The sequence below is a fragment of the Pseudophryne corroboree genome, chromosome 2, assembly GCF_028390025.1.
Source record: "Pseudophryne corroboree isolate aPseCor3 chromosome 2, aPseCor3.hap2, whole genome shotgun sequence".
In the NCBI taxonomy this organism is placed as follows: domain Eukaryota; kingdom Metazoa; phylum Chordata; class Amphibia; order Anura; family Myobatrachidae; genus Pseudophryne; species Pseudophryne corroboree.
Genome location: NC_086445.1, coordinates 688,420,990 through 688,442,661, shown reverse-complemented (window position 1 = coordinate 688,442,661; position 21,672 = coordinate 688,420,990). Strand labels below are relative to the sequence as shown.

The 21,672-nt window shown below is 43.1% G+C and overlaps 1 protein-coding gene across 4 annotated transcripts in view; it reads left to right on the top strand.

The window, feature by feature from the left end:
• Window positions 1-21,672, top strand: part of C2H1orf116 (chromosome 2 C1orf116 homolog) — a 60,815-nt gene that overhangs the window by 33,139 nt on the left and 6,004 nt on the right. For all 4 annotated transcript variants that reach the window (XM_063955183.1, XM_063955182.1, XM_063955184.1 and 1 more), the window contains 2 exons: window positions 8,804-8,979; window positions 19,201-19,378. In XM_063955183.1, the coding sequence (XP_063811253.1) occupies window positions 8,866-8,979; window positions 19,201-19,378 (292 nt within the window). In that variant the 5' untranslated portion in view covers window positions 8,804-8,865. The remainder of the gene's footprint in view (window positions 1-8,803; window positions 8,980-19,200; window positions 19,379-21,672) is intronic.

Below are 21,672 nucleotides of genomic sequence, written 5' to 3'. Positions count from 1 at the left end.
CAGGTACAGTACCCGCAGCGCCTCCAGACCTCTCCCCAATGCACCACACCTCCGCACCATCCCCTCCACCACATGCGGCACTCCACCCCTCCCCCACACGCTGTGCCTCCAGACCCCCTACACCAACCGCGGCTCCCACTCCTCCGCCCCTTCACCACTCACAGCACCTCCAGGCCTCCTCCACCATCCACCCCCCTTATATGTCTCCCCCCACACCTGCCCCCCTCCACCCGCAGCATCTGCAGACATCCTCCTCCATCCGCGGTCCCCCCCACACCTGCCCCTCCACCACCTGCAGCACCTTCCCCATCCGGGCCCCACCCCCACTTCCATCGCCCCTCCACCCGCAGCATCTACAGACACCATCCGCAGTCCCCCCCCGCACCCGCTACATTCTGTACATCGTGCCCTGCAGGTGCTGTTCACGGCGTCGCAAGGGGCTGCGCCTCCTTCACCATCGCACGCCCTTTCATTATGCAATATTTAACCACTAACAAAGGAATGCAGGTAATACTACATATAATACAAATATTGAACCCCAGAAAGGTATGCAAGGGTTAAGGGGGCGTAGCCCCTTGCGACGGTGTGAAGAGCGCCCGTAGGGCGCGATGAAGCACCTAGTATATATATATGTGTGTGTATATATATGTGTGTGTGTGTATATATGTATGTATGTATGTATGTATGTGTGTGTGTGTATATATATATATATATATATATATAATATGCAAACAGACTGATGGCTGCACTCACTCAGGACTTGGTGCATAAATGAAAACTGCAGAGACGTGCTGCTGTTAACGTTTCAGTTCTATTATGTACTGAAACGTTAAACAGAAGCACGTCTCTGCAGTTTTCATTTATGTACTAAGTCCTGACTGAGTGCCGCCATCCGTCTCTGTTTGCTATTTCTACTGTGAGGTAATCGGAGGGCACCCGGGCAATTTATTTAGAGGCATTGAGTGCGACATTGGCCGGGATTTTTAGACTGTTTGTTTACAAAAATCAATGTAAAGATTAAACACACAGGTGGAATTGTTTTTATTTCCACCATTTGTAGCTGTTTTCTTTGGTGGCATTTTATTTTTTTAACTTCAAAACAATAGAACATTTTGTAAATCATCACTGACATATTATGCATGTCCTGAAATAGTCTGTGCTGCTGGGCCACCCCTAGGAGTGCTAGTGATATGTTACCCCCACAGAGTTTGTTCCCAGGGTGTAAGTCATATGTGTACCAAGTTTGGTGTAAATTGCTCCAAGCATTGCAGAGTTATGCTGTCTGCTGAAAAACTCTGTGCTGCTGTCCCACCCCTAGGGGTGCTAGGGGTTGTTACCTTCACAGTGTTTGTGCCCAGATTGTAATTCATATGTGTTTAAAATTGGTCTAGGCATTCGTGAGTTATGCTGTATCCTGTAATACTTTGTGCTGCAGGTCCACCCCTAGGAGTGCTAGGTGTGTCTATCCCCTACAGAGTTTGTTGATTGTAAGTCAGATGTGTCCCAAGTTTCGTGTAAAGTGCTCCAGGCCTTCCACATTTATGCTGTCTGCTGACATACTCTGTGCTGCTGTCCCCCCCCCTAGGGGTGCTAGGTATGTCTGACCCCCACAGTGTTTGTTTCCAGAGTGTAAGTCATATGTGTACCAAGTTTGTTTTATATTTGTCCAGGCATTCGGGAGTTGTGCTGTCTCCTGAAATAATCTGTGCTGGTGTCCCACCCCTAGGGGTGCTAGGGGTGTTTAACCCCCACAGAGTTTGTTCCCAGATTGTAAGTCAGATGTGTCCCAAGTTTGGTGTAAAGTGTTCCAGACCTTCCACAGTTATGCTGTCTGCTGACATACTCTGTGCTGCTGTTCCCCCCTAGGGGTGCTAGGTATGTCTGACCCCCACAGTGTTTGTTTCCAGAGTTTAAGTCATATGTGTACCAAGTTTGTTGTAAATTGCTGCAGGTATTTCAGAGTTATGCTGTCTGCTGAAATACTCAGTGCTGCCGCCTCACCCCTAGGAGTGCTAGGTTTTTTTTCCCACCACAGTGTTTGTTCCCAGACTGTGAGGCATATGTGTACAAATTTGTAAGTACATGGCTCCAGCAATTCTGGAGTTATGCTGTCTCCTGATACACTCTGTGCTGCTGTCTCCCCCCCTAGGGGTGCTAGGGATTTCTAATTTATTTTTTTGAGTTGCCTCAGCCGTGTTTTAATACGCTTGTATGCCAAATTTCACGATCTTCGCTTGTAAACGGTGGATTTGAATAGCAAGACAGAGAGACAAATTTTCACTTTTATATAGTACAGTAGATATATATATAATTATTGAGAAATGTTTTATTTTTTATTGTAATGATCGGCGCGGTATAGAGCTTCAGTAAGTATTCGTAGATCCAGAGGCTATGGTTGTGATTCAGTTATTAGTAATCTGTTCCACTGCAGCTATATTAGTATGTGCATGGTTGTCTGATGAATCTGACAGACATTCTCTGTAACTAAAACTCTGCATTATTGCTGACATGCACACTGTAATTATGGGGATCTCTGTGCCTTAGAAATACTATGTGAAGGGACCTGAGTATAGTACAGTACCAGGGCTGCCATCAGAAATGATGGGGCCCGGGACTGACAAACTTGGAAGGCCCCCCCCCCTCCCCCCTCCCCCCCCCCCCCCACCCCTAGCTCCCCCAAAGCTTACCAGAGGGGTCCCGGGTGGCAGCAATGAGGGTCGCGGATACAGGCCAGCCATTGAGGCACACAGAGCAGCAGTGTGTATTCTTTCTATTGAGCCGGCCGCGAGCCACTCCTGATTGGCTGCCAGTCCGTGAGCTCCGATTGGCTCACGGCCGGCTGAATAGAAAGAATACACATTGCTGCTCTGTGTGCCTCTGCAGGCAGCTGGCCTGTCCCCACGATCCTCATTACTGCCACCCGTGCCCCCTCTCAGCCAGGGCCCGTGACTGGAGTCCACACCGTCCCCACTTGATGGCGGGCCTGTACAGTACTAGTAGATTTGTTTTATGCATAATTACTTTTAGGGCATGAATGAGCAAATAGTAAATGTGCAAGACGATGTACAGATATCTGTATCTTTTTCCTCACCTCAAAGGGCTTTTTCTCAAAGCATAGCCACTAGGTATCAACTTTGCCTCAGGGCACTTGCAAGGGTGCCTTGGATTGGTTGTCCTATTCAAATTATTTATTGTTACTGTAACAGGTAAAATCGGTGCTGGTTGCTGCCAATCATATAATATGTGAACAAACAGAACTGAATCTTGTCCCTCTCACACAATTGAACCTAAGGATCGCATGTAAACACAGTTTTACTTAATTTCAAATTTCTTTCTAAATTTTTCAATAAGAAACTTATAGCCTAGGGGTGCTGTGAAAATAATTCTGCTACTCTAGGGCGCCGGGATTCGAAAAGTTTCAGAACCACTGGTCTATACACTCTTGAGGTTCCCAAAAGCAGTAGAGTATTAAGATGCTAGTGAGCATAGAATGGAAAATGGAAAAAGAACTATTGCATGCTGCATCAAATATGAAAGTGGCTTTCACACCCAGTACAAATAATGACACTGCATCACCAGAACCGCGTGTATCTGGTTGTCTCTAGACTAGGTTGAAGTCCATTATATTGTTACCAGAATAACATTCAGCACCTATGGGGATATTGGCGGTTTGTTATAGGAGAAAATGTATTTTTTAATATAATGTCCTACTGTATGAAGCATAGTATTTCTTTTGCACTTTTTTCTGTTACTGCCCATCTAGGTAATATAGGACAAAATTGGCTAAATAATCACATTTTCTTTGCATATTAACTTTGTTGTGGATTTGAGACCAAACATTTGTTACCATATACCAAAGATGAACATGTCTCACTTTAATCATAAGACATGGGTCTGGTCCCTCATATCGGACCCCTGACCTTTGCCCCTTTTTTTTCTTACCCAGATTGCATATTTTTTTCTACATTTTGCATGTTAATTCCAGTAGGACATTGGGATTAGAATTTTTTCCCCCAAAAAAATCTGTTTATTCATTTTTATAATTAAACAAACATTATATGTTACAGAACAGTTTACATCAACAGAAAGGGGAAAGAAGATACATGCGAACACAGATATGGTTAGGAAAAAAATATTCACATTGAACCAGCTGGATAGGCAAGTCAAAATGAGAGTTTATATGAGAATAAGGGGCAGATTTATTAAGCTTGGTGAAGTGATAAAGTGGAAGGTGATAAAGGACCAGCCAATCAGCTCCTAACTGTCATTTTTCAAACTCAGCCTGTGACACGGTAGTTAGGATCTGATTGGCTGGTCCTTTATCACCTTCCACTTTACCACTTCACCGAGCTTAATAAATCTGCCCCTAAATGACTAAAATCAGTTAGGAGCATAAGGCCACTAAGGTGCGAAACAATAATAGTTGTAGTTGCGACCATAACACACAGTGTTTGTTTTATAGGAATAGGAAAAATTACAAATGAAGACAAAAGCAGGGGGAGGGGGACTGACAGAAAGGGGACAAGGGTGAGGAAAAAAAGTAGAGAACAGAAAGGGGGGAGGGGTGTGTGTTGTTGACTTCAGTGTATCTGAGAGAGATTACCAGTAGACTGTATCATATTCAGAGGTGGTTCAGCCTCAAAGTGATTCATCCATGGCAGGCATGTCCAAAGTCCGGCCCAGAGGCCAATTGCGGCCCGTGCTGACATTTCCACCGGTCCGCAGCATCTGATTACATTTCCCCTCTGCTCACATTTACACCGCCTGCAGCCTCTGTGCAGCTGGAAGCAGGCGGAGCAGTGGAAGCGGGACGCCAGAGGGCGGGACCCACAGTGAGGACAATGGCGTCCCAGCAGCAGCTGATGGTGGGGCCCCGCGAATGCACATTTACCTTCCCAGGAGAACTGGAAGGATTTTCCAGCTTTCTTGCTGTCTGGAGCAGGTGAGAGGATGCCAGCCGCCACTGTGAAGCTGTGAAGTTTTTGCTGTCTTTCTGGAGAGTGTGCGGGTGGTGGGGGCAGGAGTGCAGGACGATGCTGCAGTATGCTGGAGGGAAGGGGGATTAGGGGTATTGGCATACTGTGTATCTAGCAGCACTGTGGGGGGCATAAAATGTATATCTGGCAGCACTGCTGGGGCATATAATGTGTATCTGTCAGCACAGCTGGGGGCATATAAAGTGTATCTGGCAGCACTGCTGGGGGCATATAATGTGTATCTGGCAGCACTACTGGGGGCATATAATATGTATCTGGCAGCACTGTGGGGGCATTTGTGTATCTGGCAGCACTACTGGGGGAATTTAATGTGTATCTGGCAGCACTGCTGGGGGCATATAATGTGTATCTGGCAGCACTGCTGGGGGCATATAATGTGTATCTGGCAGCACTGCTGGGGGGATATAATGTGTATCTGGCAGCACTGCTGGGGGCATATAATATGTATCTGGCAGCACTGTGGGGGCATTTGTGTATCTGGCAGCACTACTGTGGGAATTTAATGTGTATCTGGCAGCACTGCTGGGGGCATATAATGTGTATCTGGCAGCACTGCTGGGGGCATATAATGGGCATCTGTCAGCACTGCAGGGGGAATATAATGTGTATCCGAATAGTTTAAGATCTTTTTCCCACTTGAATCTGTCAAAATGTTCCATAGGGGAAAAGTTCAAACCCCTACTAAGTATAGATTCTTGCGCTTGTGTGAGTTCATGTTCCGAAAGGTTAATGATCTTCAATTTAGCGTCATCGCTATAGCTGGTTAAATTTACCTTCAATCCTGTTGGGGTTGCTTTTTGTATGTATTGCGGGTCATTGGGGGGTGAGGAATACCATTGCTGTGGACCCGCAATACATAATGTCCAGCATAAGTCAGAGGACATGGGTTAAATCAAGCTAAGGCGGGTAGGTATCAAATACCAGCAGTAATAAAGTCTATAGGAATTTTCTTTAATACGAACAGAAATTTTACTTTTTTTCAACTTCAAATTTGATTATAGACTACTCCTCAGGGGGCTTCATCTCCCCTGCCTCCCTCTCCCAGGCCAGTTCATAAGCATCTTTTTGAGGTTGGTTATAAGACGGCAACAACTGATAAATAGCAGAGATAAATTAGTCATCTGGGAATGCCTGCACAAAAATTCCAAGGGAGTATGGGTTGCAGGAGATGAAGTCTTCAAAAAGGAATGGTAGAAGTGTTGCATCTGCAAATATTGGTAGAAATGTGGGAGATTAAATTTAAATTAAATTCAGCAAATTCAAAAAAAGTATGAAGTGGAGCAATATCTAGAGGAAAGAGAATATTGTGGAGAGTCCACATGTGAAATAGCTGATGGTCCTTAACCTGGGGTGAAATTAGGATTATTCCAAAGGTGAGCTAGTAAGAGGTGGGAGGAGTGTAACTGGTAGAACATAGTACAATAGTCCCAAGTAGTTATTGTAAAGCGGATTGTGGGCAGTAGGGTAATGGATGTAGGACAGTTTGTGGGAGAACACCAGAGGAGATTTGAAAGTGATTATATATCTAGATAATCTTTCTCTATAGTAGTCCACACTCTGAGGGTTGGAGGGGCATGCCAATGTATGCATGGGTCAAGGTATACCACACAAAAGTACTTCATAAGATCAGGTACACCCAGTCCCCCAGAAGAGTGATGTTTCTGTAATGTGCACATTTTAACGGCCAATATGAAATCTGTAATATCTCCGTCAAAATTATAAAGCATCTTCAAGGTGAAATGTATTGGGAGTGTCTGCAATACGACCAAGATATAAAAATGTTATTTCAGGGGACTAGGTCAGATCTAATAGAAGTGAAAAGTCTTGGAAATTAGCTGAATAGAGCTCAGAATATGATTTAGTAAGATATATTCCCAATTATTTAAGGTTACTAAGTTGCCATTGAAAAGGGTAGGAAGTTTGAAGAAAGGTGAAGTCTGTTGTGGAGATATTAAGATCTAAGATCTCCGATTTGGTGGTATTTATTTTCTAGTGGGAAAACTGGTTGTAGGTATCTATTTGTGTAAAGAATGATGAGGATTAGTCCGTCAGAATCACGTCATCCGCATATAACACGATTTTGTGGTCAGTGTGACTAACCGCAATTTCCATAATATCACTCTTTAGCCTAATCTTGGCGCTAATGGCGCTATCACTAAGGATAATAAAAGAAGGGGGGTGGGAGCAGCCGTGATGAGTGCCATTCCCAATAGCAAAAGTGTCAGAGGATAGACCCTTTACCAACACTGATGTGTAAGGATTATGCAAAAGATCCCTCAAAGCCCATGTATAAAAGGGTTTGCTGTATAAAGGTCCAAGCAACTCAGTCAAAGGCCTTCTCAGCATCGAGAGCCACCACCAGGGTCGATAGCACCCTTTCTTGTGCTAGATGAATAAGATCAGTGAGGCACCTGGTATTATCAGAAGCTTGTCTGACGAATCCCACCTGATTTGGATGAATTAAGAAAGTCAATAAAGGTGCCAAACGATTAGCCATAATCTTGGCAAATAATTTGATATCAACCTTTAGGAGGGATATTGGTCTGTAATTGCCCATATCCAATGGATCTCAGCCTGGTTTAGGGATTACACTTATGTTGGCCCTGGTGGTGGCGGCTACAAGTGAGTTGCCCTCCAACAGAGAGTTAAATAACATCTTAAGCATAGGTAGTTGGGGTTCTGATAATTTCTTATAATAAAGGCTCGTAAATACATCAGGGGCAGCGGCAGTGGAATGGTGATGGTGTTTTATGCCTCTATAAGTTCCTCTTTAGCATTAGGATAGTTAAAAGCAGGAGCCTGTGTTGTCAATAGCTTAGCTAAGTCACAGGAATCTAAATATTGGCGTATGGCTTCGACTGCAGAGACAGAGGTCGAAGTAACAGGAGGCAAGTTATATTCATAAAAAAAAAAAAAAATATTTTGCAATCTCTTGAGGCTTGTGAGTGGTGGTACCATTTGAGCATTTTAATACATGCATGTATGTTATTGCGTGTATGTTTAGCACACAGCTGATTGGAAAGTAATGAGTCCTCTTCGTTGGAATTTATATAAAACCTTTGCTGGATCCACAGGAGTGCCCGAGATGCTTTTTTAGAGGATCTGTGCGAGCTGTCCTTTAACTGACAGAATTTTCAGATAAGTGCGTTTTTTCGGGTAGCGTTAGTGAAAGTGGGTTAAGGAGGCAAGGGTCGTCTGAAGGTCAAGTATACAGCCGGTTGCAGATTTCTTCTGTGCAGCTGATAAAGATTCTACGGGGGGTGGCCTTATGGGCTTCCCAAATGACTGAGGGGAGTTGCATCTGAAGTGGCAGCTATGGTATAAAATTCAGTAAGAGTCTTGAAAAGGTCTGCAATAGTGGATGGTTTTAAAAGTAAGGAGTCTTTTAGATGCCAAGAGCAGGCAGGGAGGTGTGAGCTAGAGAGCATTAACACTGTGGACCAGTCTGTGGAAGGAGCAGAAGGACTGTGTTGAGAGACCTCAAAGGAAAAAAAATATACTTCTACATTGAAGGAGGTGAGGGCCAAATTCCTCATTTGATCCCAGTTACTGCAACACCTGCAGAAAACAATTACTTCAAGTTACTGTTGTTAAAGTTGGTTTTGAAAGCGTCATGGGCTGTAGCTTTCCACGCACAGCTACTTCATGTTGGTTTTTTTGTTCCATATACGATTGCACAGTCTGCCTCTCTGTTTATCATATGACATTTAAAATACGTAATAAAATTGTACTGTATGTTGAACACTTTACTGTTTCTGCAGTATGCATTTGGACATTTGAATCATTTTTATTATTTTCCCATACAGCATTGGCAACAAGATTCCTCACGCCTGTCGTATCCACTTGCTCCTGAAGTCTTCTTTGGGTTATGCCGGAGAAAGCTCTTTGGACACGGCATGTTGGGATGGAAGCCTTGAATAGTGTGGGCAGCACAGGTAGCTGTGACAGTATGGAGAGCATTTCATCCAACCACTCTGCTTTTGTAAGTTTCCATCAAAATGTATCTAATTTGCTATTTCACATACAGTACACATTAGTATGTCCATACATCCAGGTTTCCCTATGGCAATCTTGTTGGTAAGACTCCAGAGTCCGGAAAATACTGTGTTTGTATAATCTGATTGTTCGGATATGTTGGCAAGAGTTTAATCTCCAGAGGCTTTTCTTGTATGTTTGTGGCAACCACGAGTACTCTGAGTGAGTGGAAATGTACATTTTATTATACAACCACATTTATACTGTTATTGGCCAAAACTGTAATAATGAATGATAAGCTTTTTGAGAATGATCACCACACGAATCTAGTATATTATAGGCATAGCTCCAAATTGCAAAAGAAACCCCTAATAATAAAAACATCCATTAACAAGTTACCCATGTTTTTCATAGAAACAAAGAATTTGAAGGCAGTTAAGAACCACTTGGCCCATCTAGAGTGTCTATGTACATACAGATATAGTCTTGTTCATCTTGCTGTGATGCAGCATGGTGTGCTGGGCTGTGACTATTTGCAGCCTGGGAACGCTCCATGGAATTAATAGAGTGCCAGCAGCGAATAGTCAAAGAACTGCATTCCATACAACATGCTGTGATACAGCAAAGAGGAACATGGCTACATCTGTACACACACTTACACACTGGGGTTCATTTTTGTGGGAAGCAAGTTGATTTATCAGAATATTAGAAAATGTGGGAGGAAACTGGGGTGGCTAGAGGAATCCCATGTAAGCGCGCGGGAGAATTTACAAATGGTGGGAATTGAACCCATGGCTGGCATTTGAAAAGCATTTGCCTGAAAAGCTACCCAGCCTTGGACTCTGACAGTGGATTCCTGTCCCAGGGAGGTACCACAGATAGTTTACAAACGAGACTTGGTGTGTACTATACACCTTCACCTGAGGTATGCTGCCAGCCATATGTTTAATTTTCCTTGTTCTAAAATTAAAATTGAGTTACACTATCCTCCTGTTTTCTTTACATATACCTGAGATGAAGAATCACCATTCTCTGAATTAAATTTGGAGGACCTAATAACTCAACTGGATTTATGAGAATAAGGAAAAGCGTGTTCTTTGGGCTTTTTTGGAATGGTTTACTATTTATTCAGAGGAACTAACAAGACCTATCCTAACCCATCGTAAGATGGGGAAAGATTGGATGTTTCACCGTGACTGTATTATACCACAATAGGAGATTGCGCCAAACCTATACTTTTTATTCCATATAGCCATTTTTGCCCGGCAGGCGGGCATACAGGTTTCAGTTGCACTCCCGTTTTAGAGCACCACATTTATATCTATATTGTACTCATTGCAAGAATATGTTTGTACATTTATCCCTTATTATTTTAAATAATACAAATTCAATGGGTAAATAAAATGTAGGGTTAGAGTCCCTTCTAGGGCTGAGGAGAATAAAAGTGGCCTCTTTTGTAGGTGTTGAAAGTAAGTGCATCAAATCAAGAGGAGCTGAACTGCTGTGGTTATTAATCATTAGGGAGGAAGAGGAAAGGGAAACCTACTGCACTAGTATTGTTTGTAATATGGAGATCTCTTATTGTAATAACCAATCATATAAATCAAATCAAATAAGGGGCTGCTGCCACAAACTATATTGTTGTCAATATGCTAGAATATATTACATAGAAAGAAAAAGAATTGGTCTTACAGTAGCACACTAATATGTGAATAATTGTACACAATTAAAATGTAACTTTTGTCATTATGTTAAAAGGTCTACAACTTCCCACCCCCCGCGGCAGGATAAGGGTGCATCCTGCTGAAAGAATAATTGGTATTCCAGGGGCCTGTATTTTGACGCTGGGATCCCGTCCAGCGGCATTTTAACTGCATCCCGTTTTTTATATTGGTATTCATGTACTTTAATATGGTGCCCCCCCTCTTCCCTTTTGTAGCTTTAACAGCTTCCACTCCTCTTGGAGGGCTTTCAACATGATTTTGGAGTGTTACTTTGGGAATTTGTGCCCATTCATGCTGTAGAGCATTTATGAGGTCAGGCACTGATGTTGGATGAGGAGGCCTGGCTCGCAATCTCTGCTCCAGTTCATCCCAAAGGTGCTCAATGGGGTCGAGGTCAGAGCTATGTGCCAGTCAAGTTCTTCTTTCCACATCGAACTCATCAAACCATGGGCTTAATTCAGACCTGATCGTAGATGTGCAAAATTTAGCACATCTGCAATCTGTCTTCAGACATGCGGGGGGACACCCAGCACAGGGCTAGTCCGCCCCGCATGTCAGGCCCTCCCCCTCCCCCCTGCACGAGTACAAAAGCATCACACAGCGCACTGGTAAGGAGCTACTCGTCGCTGCCCAGGTTGCAGCGACTGCGTGTGATGTCACGCAGCCGCCGCGGCCCGCCCCCCCAACAGTCCAGGCATGCCTGTGTTGCCTAACCCTGCCCCCTAAATGGAGGCCAAATGCCGCCGGCCCGACCCCTCCTGCCCAGCGACCGCCTTTGCCTGTCAATCGGGCAGAGGCGATCTCAGGGCTAAGACAGCCGTTGGCTGTCTGGCATGCACCGGCGCATGCGCAGTTCAGACCTGATTGGCTGCTGTGCGAAAACGCACAGCAGCGATCAGATCTGAATTAGCCCTCATGTCTTAATATTCCTTGCTTTGTGCACTGGGGCATAGTCATGTTGTAATAGAAAAGGGCCTTCCCCAAACTATTGCCACAAAGTTGAAGGCATAGCATTGCCCAAAATGTTTTGGTATGCTGAAGTATTAAGATTGCCCTTCATTGGAGGATAAGGGGCCTAGGCCAGAAAATTAAAAACAGCCCCATACCATCATCCCTCCTCCATCAAACGTCACAGTTGGCACAATGCAGTTAGGCAGGTAAACTTCTGCCAGCACCCGCTAAACCCAGACTTGCCCATCTGACGGCCAAACAGAGAAGCGTGATTTGGCACTCCACAAAACAACATGTTTCCAATGCTCCACAGTCCGTGTTGGTGTGCTTTAGGGTGTGTACACACTAGGCAATATAGAGTATGATCCGGCCGGTTCAGAATAATATCGTCCAGTGTGTATAGATGATATATTGCATGATGCACACTCCCATGGGAGTGCATGCAGGTCTGACGGGCCACATTGCAGAGGAGGGCTGCCCCCGCTCTCCTTCCCACCCCGCACTGAAGTTGTCGCTCACAACATTGGTTAGTGTGTATGCACTTGCTGATGTCTGGTCCCGTCGCAAGCGATATCGCATCGTGCAGACATTGTTGTAATGTGTACATAGCCTTACAGCATTCCATCTGACGCTTGGCATTGGATTGATATGAGGCCAAGGAAACCCATTCCCTTAAGCTCCCGCCGCAGTTTTTGTGCTTGTATTAATGCCAGGGGAAGTTCGGAACTCTTCAGCTATGGAATCAGCAGAGTGTTGATGACTTTTACGCACCATGCACCTTAGCATTTGTGGTTGAGTTGGTATTGTTACTAAACACTTCCACACACTATATGGAAGCGTTTAGTACTTGTCCAGTAGAATCGATCCATTTTGTATCACAAATGGAGACTGGATGGCTAGGTGTTTGATTTTATACACTGGTGGCAACTGGACTAGGGTTGCCACCTCATGCATCATCGATTCCTGGAGAGCCACCCCCCCCCCCACTCCAATTCCAAACCACCACCTCCCCCTACACGGCACCAAGCAATGTTCATGTAAATAAAATGATGTACCATATTTATAAAATATTTTACGTACAAACAATCTAAATGAAACCGTGTATCTATATAAATAGGAATATAATAGTCGCCACTTGGATAAATTACAGGCATTTGGTGCCATAAAACTTTATTGTGTGAAAGAGGGAAGAACCATGGAAGTGTAAGTGTTGCACACAACCTAATCAATATCAAGCTTCAACAGGTTAAACAAACAATTGTACTACTAAATGGTGTCTGTTAGTGATTAAAAAAATATACATATCTACTGTATGTATAACTTGAGCCTCTATTTGTTTCATGCATGCTCATTATATTATAAATGTGTGACATGCCTGGCAGCTCTTTGCTCTTCTCACATGAGCTGAGCCAGCGTTACTTCACCAACGCAGCCCGGGGAAACGCTGAGGAAGAGCTGCCGATGGAAGCGTCACGGCAGCTTCGGCTCAGTCTGGGCTGAACACAGTCTTGCAAGATTTGATGTCATCATCTCGCGAGACAGTCACTGTAGTTCACTGAGTTTTTTCGGCTGCCAAGGAGCACTGCTGGTGCTCCCAGAGTCCCCTTATTCTTGGAGAATCAAGGAATATGGGTGAAGGGAAAAGCTTCTTGGAGGGTTGCCACCAAATCCTGGAGAATCCAGGAAACCAGGGAGAGGTAGCAATCCTAAACAGGACTGGTTGAAACACAGGTGGGGGGAGTGTAGTCCATCCAGTTCAGATCCGCCCAGCACATCAAGCTGTCCAATGCAGCAGCTGATTACCCTGGGCCGCACTAAGGAAGGAGAGGAGAAAGCAAGTTCCAGGGCACACACAGGCAGTGCTGGCTGCATGTCAGTACTGTGTGGTCAGCCTGCTCTGGACCTGAGAGAGCAGAACTGCAGGGGCACAGTGTGGGGGTGGCAGCATCTGCAGTTGGTAAGACCCTCAGTTGCCACCAACATCTTGCAGATGAAGGATGTCTTGTTCAGAGACTTTCATTTTTGTGGTAGGAGTACTCAGCAACTCTCTCCAGGAGCTAGCACCCTTAGGCAGCTGCCTAAAGATGCTTAGTGGTAGCGCCGTCCCTGTCTACACCGATTTTGTATTTTTCTGTGATCGGCCTGTGGGCTATTTAGGTATCCAAGCTGATCACTGAAGTTGACTCCGGGCTTTGCTCTGCCTGTCAGCATGTAGGTAGGGCGGAACAGCAGTAGGGGAAATGGAGGGAAGCCTGCATAACACCTCCTGAAGATGGCGTTATAATTGCAGTACAATTACAATTTAACATTAGTACATTTGGACAGATCGCATTTCCCAATACAAGAATGAGAAATGCAAATCTGCTTACTTACAAATAAAAACTCCTCCAGACTTTTTTTTTTTTTTTAATGAAAACTACTCCAAAAGGCCTTTGATACATTTAGGTCATAGGCAAAGGCGGGAGGGGGTTCCTGTTGCCCCCAGAAACCCCTCTTCCCCACAGCCTGGCCAGTGACTACTACATGCAGTATAAAGGGAGGAATGGAACTGCTGCACATGCCCAGTATCATGTCCATTTTCCTACCAAGTCTGCTGTGTGTGTGTGTGTGTGTGTGTGTGTGTGTGTGTGTGTGTGTGTGTGTCTGTGGATCTGAGTGCTCAATCATCGCACCATAGAGAGAATCTGGTAAGTGGCTTACTGTGAATATTAGGCCTGCATATGTCTGATGCACTGTATTACATAAACTGCACTTTACTTGGGGCTAACTATAGCTTGTTACGTTCTAATTATGCATCCTTCATGGGCTGGCGACAATCGCTCTAAAATCAAACATTCCAGAAATCCTGTGGTTGCCACTGTAGGTGATACTAAAATACTGTAATGTGTAAATAAAGGGTTGTCGCATTATTTTAGTAAAACAATCATGATAAATATACCCTAAACTAAACTGGGCTGCTTGAGGGGCACGGCGGGGACCCTCCCCTTTCAGGAGTATATCCGTGCTGTGGCCAGTGCTAGCTTCAGAAAGATGGTGCACGCACATTAAAAGCAAAGAGTCTGACACTGGTGCACCCCCCCTCCCTCACTTTGCAGCCCTGCAACTACTTTTTGATTTTTTTTTCCCGATATTCACAGATGTAGTCTGTTGCCACCCCCCCTTTACTGGAGTATACATTGGAGTGGATTTATTATTTAAAATATACATTTGTTATATTTGCAACCACTTATTATTATTATTTCTTTAAAGTATTCTCTGTTGAATGGGGAAGGCAGATGGAGAAGGAAGGAGAGGGACAGATCGGCTAAGAGCTGATCTCTGTGGTGGCCAGTACTTGAAAGCTACCACTAAAGTGCGAAGGCTGGCTTTTCACACCATCGTAAGCGCTGGCCTGAATTCTTCTTTGTGATTAGAGGTTTATGAGTAGCTGCTTGCCCATAATATCCAAGTGCATGGGCCTCCCCCTGAAGTGTTCTTGTCAAAATCGGAAAATTAGTGATGATTTGGAACTCATGTGCAATAGTATGCATGGGATTTCCCTTGTTCTTTTGCAGCTCCCTGGTTAACACTCTCCGGTCCCTGGGTAGCAATTTTGAGGGTCTTCCAGGGCGAGGTGCATTCCTGCAATAACCGTTCTTCCACGCATTAATGACAAAAGGCACAGTGGATTTAGTAACCTTCCAAACATCTGCATTGCTTCTCACACTCATACTTTCGATCGAGCAGCCTACGATGACCCCCTTTTTCAAACTCTGTTAGCTCCTTCCAGCTAGCCGTTTCATTAGCAAATTATCTAATCAGTGTCTCTCTGCCCATTTTATACCTTCACAAACACGTGTCTGCTGCCGGAGCACACCATTTTGCTTGCGCGGGGGAATCCAATCACTTTTGTCTACCTAGTGTATCCTTGTTTGGAGTTTGTAGGGAAACCAAGTTGATCCAGTATACTGAAGATACTGTATCTTGTCTGGAATTTTGCCTGCAGACAAATCCTAGAATATGTTCAGGTGATTTCCTATTGGAAACATTGTGTAAATTTGTTGTCATTGTACTGGATGTGCAGTACAAAGATATGTCTATATTTAGCAGTATAAAGATCTATGTATATTTTGCAGTTGTTAAGAATTACCTGTTGGGTGAGGTTTAACCCTAGTCCCCGATGCCGTACACTTAGAAGATGCTTGTTGTATTGTTTATTTTTGTATTAGGCTGGATGACATGTTTACTTCTGACATTCAATGTTGTATTTTCAGAACCTCAATAAAATATATATTGCAAAAAAAAAAAAAAAAGAATTGCCTGTTGGAGAGGCGATTGCAAAATGTTCACCTTTTGTAATTGGTAATTTTAGGCTTGCTGTCACTCAGTTTTGTAGAGTGTACATCTGCACAACTGCATCTGTTATACATTTGCACCTCTATTCTCTTTTTTTTTTTTTTTATAGCTTCACAAATCTGGATTCATTTTTCTGGCTTTGTAGCAAATACTTATATAATTTTGTCAAAATAACTTTAACTGTCCATTCCTTCATATCTGTTCCTAAAGTCCATTTGTCACCATGTGTTTCTCGTGCTAGTTGCAGAATGTAATAAGATGATTCTGATGCAACTGCCTATACAGACTTTTATTGGCATTTGCTTGGGGAGTCCATATTTGGAAAATGTTTGCATCCCAGTAAACTGAAGGGTTGTGTGTTCTAGAAAATGTTACATTCAGACTGAAAAATGTGTGTATGTGCTTTTTTTCTTTCATGGTAGCAATAAAATCAACACTTGGAAAAGAAGTGTTTCTCTTTATTGTATATTGGAAAAGAAGTGTTTCTCTTTATTGTATAGAAAGGTTCTGTGGTTTACTGGTTGTTGATCTCCCCTTCCAACAACTGCAGAATAGTTGACTTTTAACCAAAGTGCCTGCCCAAGCATATCTTGAGAAACCATGTGTAAGGAAGTGTGCTCCATACCACAAAGATGTGTATATGTATATTATGCGCACTACAGTACCTATCATATTAATCTTTTTTTTTTTTTTAAATGCTCTGGTCAGTCTTTCATACTATTAACAGACACTGCACCCCCCCCCCACCTCCTGTTCTCCCTTATATCTGCTAGAATTGTTTTAATATCCAATGTTGATCACAAACACTGCAATCTGGACAACATCTGTATTGTCAATTTCTAGGCCATTCAAGTTCTGCCTTAGACAGTTCTGCCTTAGACAAATGTCATGGTAACATAGTTAATGAGGTTGAGAAAAGACAAGTTGTCTATCGAGTCCAACCTTTATATATTGACCCTATACGGTTCCCTTTATAACCATAGCTTAATCCATATTGACTCATCTGTAGTCCGTTTACCATCTAGTTGACAACTAGAATGCTTAGCTCTCATAAAATACAATTTTTCAAGAATACATTATCTATATTTATAAGCCATAGATCATACCATGATGATGACTCAATTGAGCCAGTTTTTTGTCTAGTTGACAGCAAGATTACATAGTTTTCTTAAAATCACATTTTTCAAATATACATACAATTAAAAGTTATATCCTTGGATATTTTTTTTCAGTTAGAACTTTATCTAACCCGTTTTTAAAAGTATAGACCGAGTCCGATATTACTACCTTCTCTGGCAAAGAATTCCATATCCTTACTGCCCTTAACGTGAAGAACCTCCTCCTTCGCTGGATACAAAATTTCCTCTCCTCTAACCTCAGAGGGTGTCCGCGTGTCCTATGTAGAGAACTCTCAATAAACAGATCTCCTGCTAGCTCCATGTATTGTTCTTTTATACATTTATAAATAAATTATCTTATTATAATATATGCCATGAATGTCATTCACACCATGCATATATGGTATCCAGATAATAGGTTGATCACTATTGGTTGACATGCATTAACAGACAAGGACAAAAAAATCGATATGACAATGGAAAAGGTCAACACAAGTTTGTTGTTGATTTTTTTTTTTTTTCATTTTCAACTTTTTCATGCTTTACCATCCACGTGGACTACGATCTGAATAGTTACCTTTCCCGCCATGCAAGGGGATGCAGTGCACTAATTGGGGTTCCAAAATATTTTATGGAGAAAACGACACACAAAAAAAAAAACTTATGTCCTTTCCTGTGTCGATCTTTACCGTATCGACCTTTTGTCAATGTCTACTTTTTTCGTATGTCCACCTTTTGTGGTCGACCTAGACATTGTCAACCTTTTTTAGGTCGACCCATTGATCCATATATTATATTCAAGGTTTTGTATTAAAATAAGCTGTGTGTTGCCAGGATGTTTCCAATTTCTCAGCAAGTATGTATGCTAATATCTGTGAGTTCAAATGTGAAAAGTTGCAATAAAAGTATGTGATTTATAGGAAAGAATACTATAATATCTCTTTTTAGCCATACAAAATACGAATAAGTGGCTTTTAATGGTTCCTGTAGGGGACGGTATCGGGATCCCGGTGATTGGAATGCCGGTAGCATGAATACCGACTGCGGCATCCCGACGCTCAGGATCCTGACACCTGCTAGGTAAGTATGGTACCCCTAATCCCTAACCTCCCAAACCCTCCTTACCCTAACCCTCCCCATTGGTGCCAAACCCAACCCCCCCCCCTCTTCTGTGGCTTACCTTGCTGCAGATCCGGCAGACATTTGTTTGGGATTCTGGAGCTAACATTGCGATCCATGTCAGGATCCCAGCATCTGTATTCTGATCTGGATTACAGCATTGGTATTCCGCCTGCCGGGATCCTGACCGGATCCCTTCCTGAAGATATAGACATGGTCATGAGATAATATTTCTGATGTTAAAATGTATTAAAAATTTAGAAATGAAAAATGTAAGGATCTGAAGATGTGGAAGCTACTATTAATTTTGTATCAACTTTGGATTTAAGTTAGGTACACTGGTATGTTCGGCAGCCCTCACAGGAGCCATTCACATTGTCTTCTATAGGATCAGTTTATAATAAGCGCTGCAAATCTTGCCTTTGGAACTTCTTTTCATAGGGAACATCATCCTCAGATGGAGCAGCTCTGTCACAGAGGAATCTTGTGATTCCTCTTTGGTGGGCTTGAGTTTTTCGCGATACAACCATTACAACTCTTTCGGACTACACATGTGCAGCCGGATGGCCAGGTTCCTACTAATTGCATAAGCAATTACTTTTTACTGCTTACTTTATATATTTCCAAGAAAAAAATATTCCTTATTGCCATGGTATTTGTATGTCTTGTCTACTAAAATTTGTTGATGTTTCACTTGATTTAGTGGTGAGAGAAACAGCAAGACACATTCTCTGGATTTGAGCTTGCTGACTTTGTGGAAGCAGAAAACTGTCCATTTGAGTGAAAGTGTATGTGCGAATAGTGCTGAATGGGGCAGGGACAGGGTCATCCTGTAAGGAGAGAACCTGAAACAAGCAGGAAGAATGCTGTGAAATATGAGGCTCATAAAAAATGGTGCAAGTCATTATTGAGTGTCGAGAGGACTACTGTGAAAAGAATGTTCTTACAATTATCTTGTTTATATTACTGCCTTTTTTACAGAGTGGAGATGGCTATGATCACCTTTCAGCTGAGGAACGAGAATGCTTAATGTTTCTTGAAGAAACAATTGATTCGCTAGATAATGAGAATGACAGTGGCCTATCCAACGATGAATTGGAAACAGAAAAAACTGCCAACATTTCTGCGTCCGAACCAATGAGGATTCCACCTGCCAATGGTAAGCATGTGTAGCAAATATTGGATCCAATATTTACCTGAGTTACAAATTTATTTTTGTTGTTTTATAATACAATTGTCCTAAATAATCTATAGACCTTCTTTCATTCGGACCTACTGAAAATTGAAGGTTCTTGTGGCATGCATAGGTCATTTAAGTCCTTCAAGTCCAAAATCTTAGATCCACCCACCAGTATAGATTCATAAGGAGTCTTTTGTGTCTATTTGTAATGCTAGCAAAGAGCTAGATGAAAGCACCAGAGAGGCAAACATGCTCAGAAGTGATGAGGGTCCAAGAGAATGTAATATATTGTCAGTGGAATGGTAAAAATATTTTTCTTGTACATATTGAAGCAATGCATAGTTGTTTACTTTCACTAAATGTATGCAAGACTCCTGAATTTTGAGAAGTTCTTCTGAAGTCTTGAGAGAACAGAATAGCCTACCGAGTCCACCAAACTCCTTGTGGTAATTTGTGTTGTTGTAGCCTTGTTCAACCCGCTGTCCAATGCCAAATTATGGATGAAGGGCTGCAATGATACTAATCACTTAAGTATACTGTAGAGTGGAAATGAGGGACAAAAAAACATCCTATTAAATTTGATGTTTTATTTATGCCATAGCCTTTACAAAAATGGAAAACCTATCAAAACAACCAAAGTTAAAGTCATTAAGGATTATAATTTATTGCTGCAAGATCAAATGGAGAGAGAGGGAAAAGCTAATAATGACTGAGGTCAGACTGAGCTGACAGGGGAACACTAAGGTTTAAAAATGAGAATTGGGTGGCAGTCTTTATAACTGAAATTGTTGACTCTGCGGTTGGAATGGTTCTGGGAGGGTGCGATTAGGACTCGGGTTTACCTGCCTAGGTTGTTGGGAGCTTCTGGGTATTCAAGATATCCGGTCTTGTGGAAATACAATATAGAACAGTGTAGGTTTGTAATCCTCACTCACCTGTGTGGTGTGAGTATTTGGTGGATTTTTGTGAGTGATTGGTCAAAAGCAATAAAATTGGCTTTTATGCAGTTTCAGACACTCTTGATAATTTTCCACACACTCATTATATACCCAGACGACTCAAGCATTTGTTGCCGCAGGGTCCCTCCAGGACCAATAACCCACAAATCCACATCAAACACCCACACCACTTCGGTGAGCTCTGAGTACAAACCTACCCTGTTTTCAGGTTGGACCAGTGGATCTACTACACAGGGCAGGTGCAAGGTATCTCTGCACCCTAGGCAAAGCTTCAGCCTAGCGCCCCCTAACCTGCAACCCCCATCACCACCACCACCACCACCACCAGAGAGGAGATGCAGGTGGCCACTAGGTGGGCTGGGGTGAATTGCATCATTATACATATACAGAGAAAAGGGACAACACTCAAGTGACTTTTTGAAGTGTGATGGTATTCTGAACACCGGCATCCTGTCTGCTGGGATGCCAACTACATCCCTTTAATTGTATGTGTATATATACACGCATACATATATTTGTATGACATTTTTTGTGTTCCATCCCCCCATCTGTAAATTCATTACTGACCCCTTCCTCCAAATATACTGTCATGGTGTCTCTTACAAGTGGCAGCAGCATCACAGCGACACTGCTGGGTGTAGACATGTAGTTAGGTGCTGCTTACTGCTGGAGATCCGAGATCCAGGGGCCTGGAGTAGGTGCATCAGGGCTATGAAGAGCGACCATGGGGGTACCCGTTCGGGAGCCTTAGTTACATCCGCCTCCCATGTGCCTTCACGTGACTTGATGTTACACATGTCATCACGGTGGAAGCGCTGAGACACTATGTAGTACAGCCTGATAGCGGCGGCAGCACCTGATTAGACCCGCAGCAGCAGCCAGCGCAATGTAATGGGAGGAGGCTGCATACAGAGACATCATTCAGTTTTTTGCTAGATGAATTTTAGTGGCACCCTCCAAGAACCGGTGCCCCTAGGCATCTGCCTAAAGCTGCCTAATGGTAGAGCCGGCCCTGCTACTACACTAGGTGAATGGCTTTATTTTTAAAAATTTTTGGTGGTGGTGGGGGGATAGTCTTATTGGGATGGTTTGAAAAAGATACAATTATTCTAGACAAGATGTTACTTTTCACAGCAGAAACTCATCCTCTCCAGGCTATGGGGGTAATTCAGACCTGATCGTAGCAGCAGATTTGTTAGGTGTTGGGCAAAACCATGTGCACTGAAGAGGGGAAAGGGGGGGCAGCAGATATAACGTGCAGACAGATTAGATTTGGGTGGGGTGTGTACAAACTGAAATCTAAACTGCAGTGTA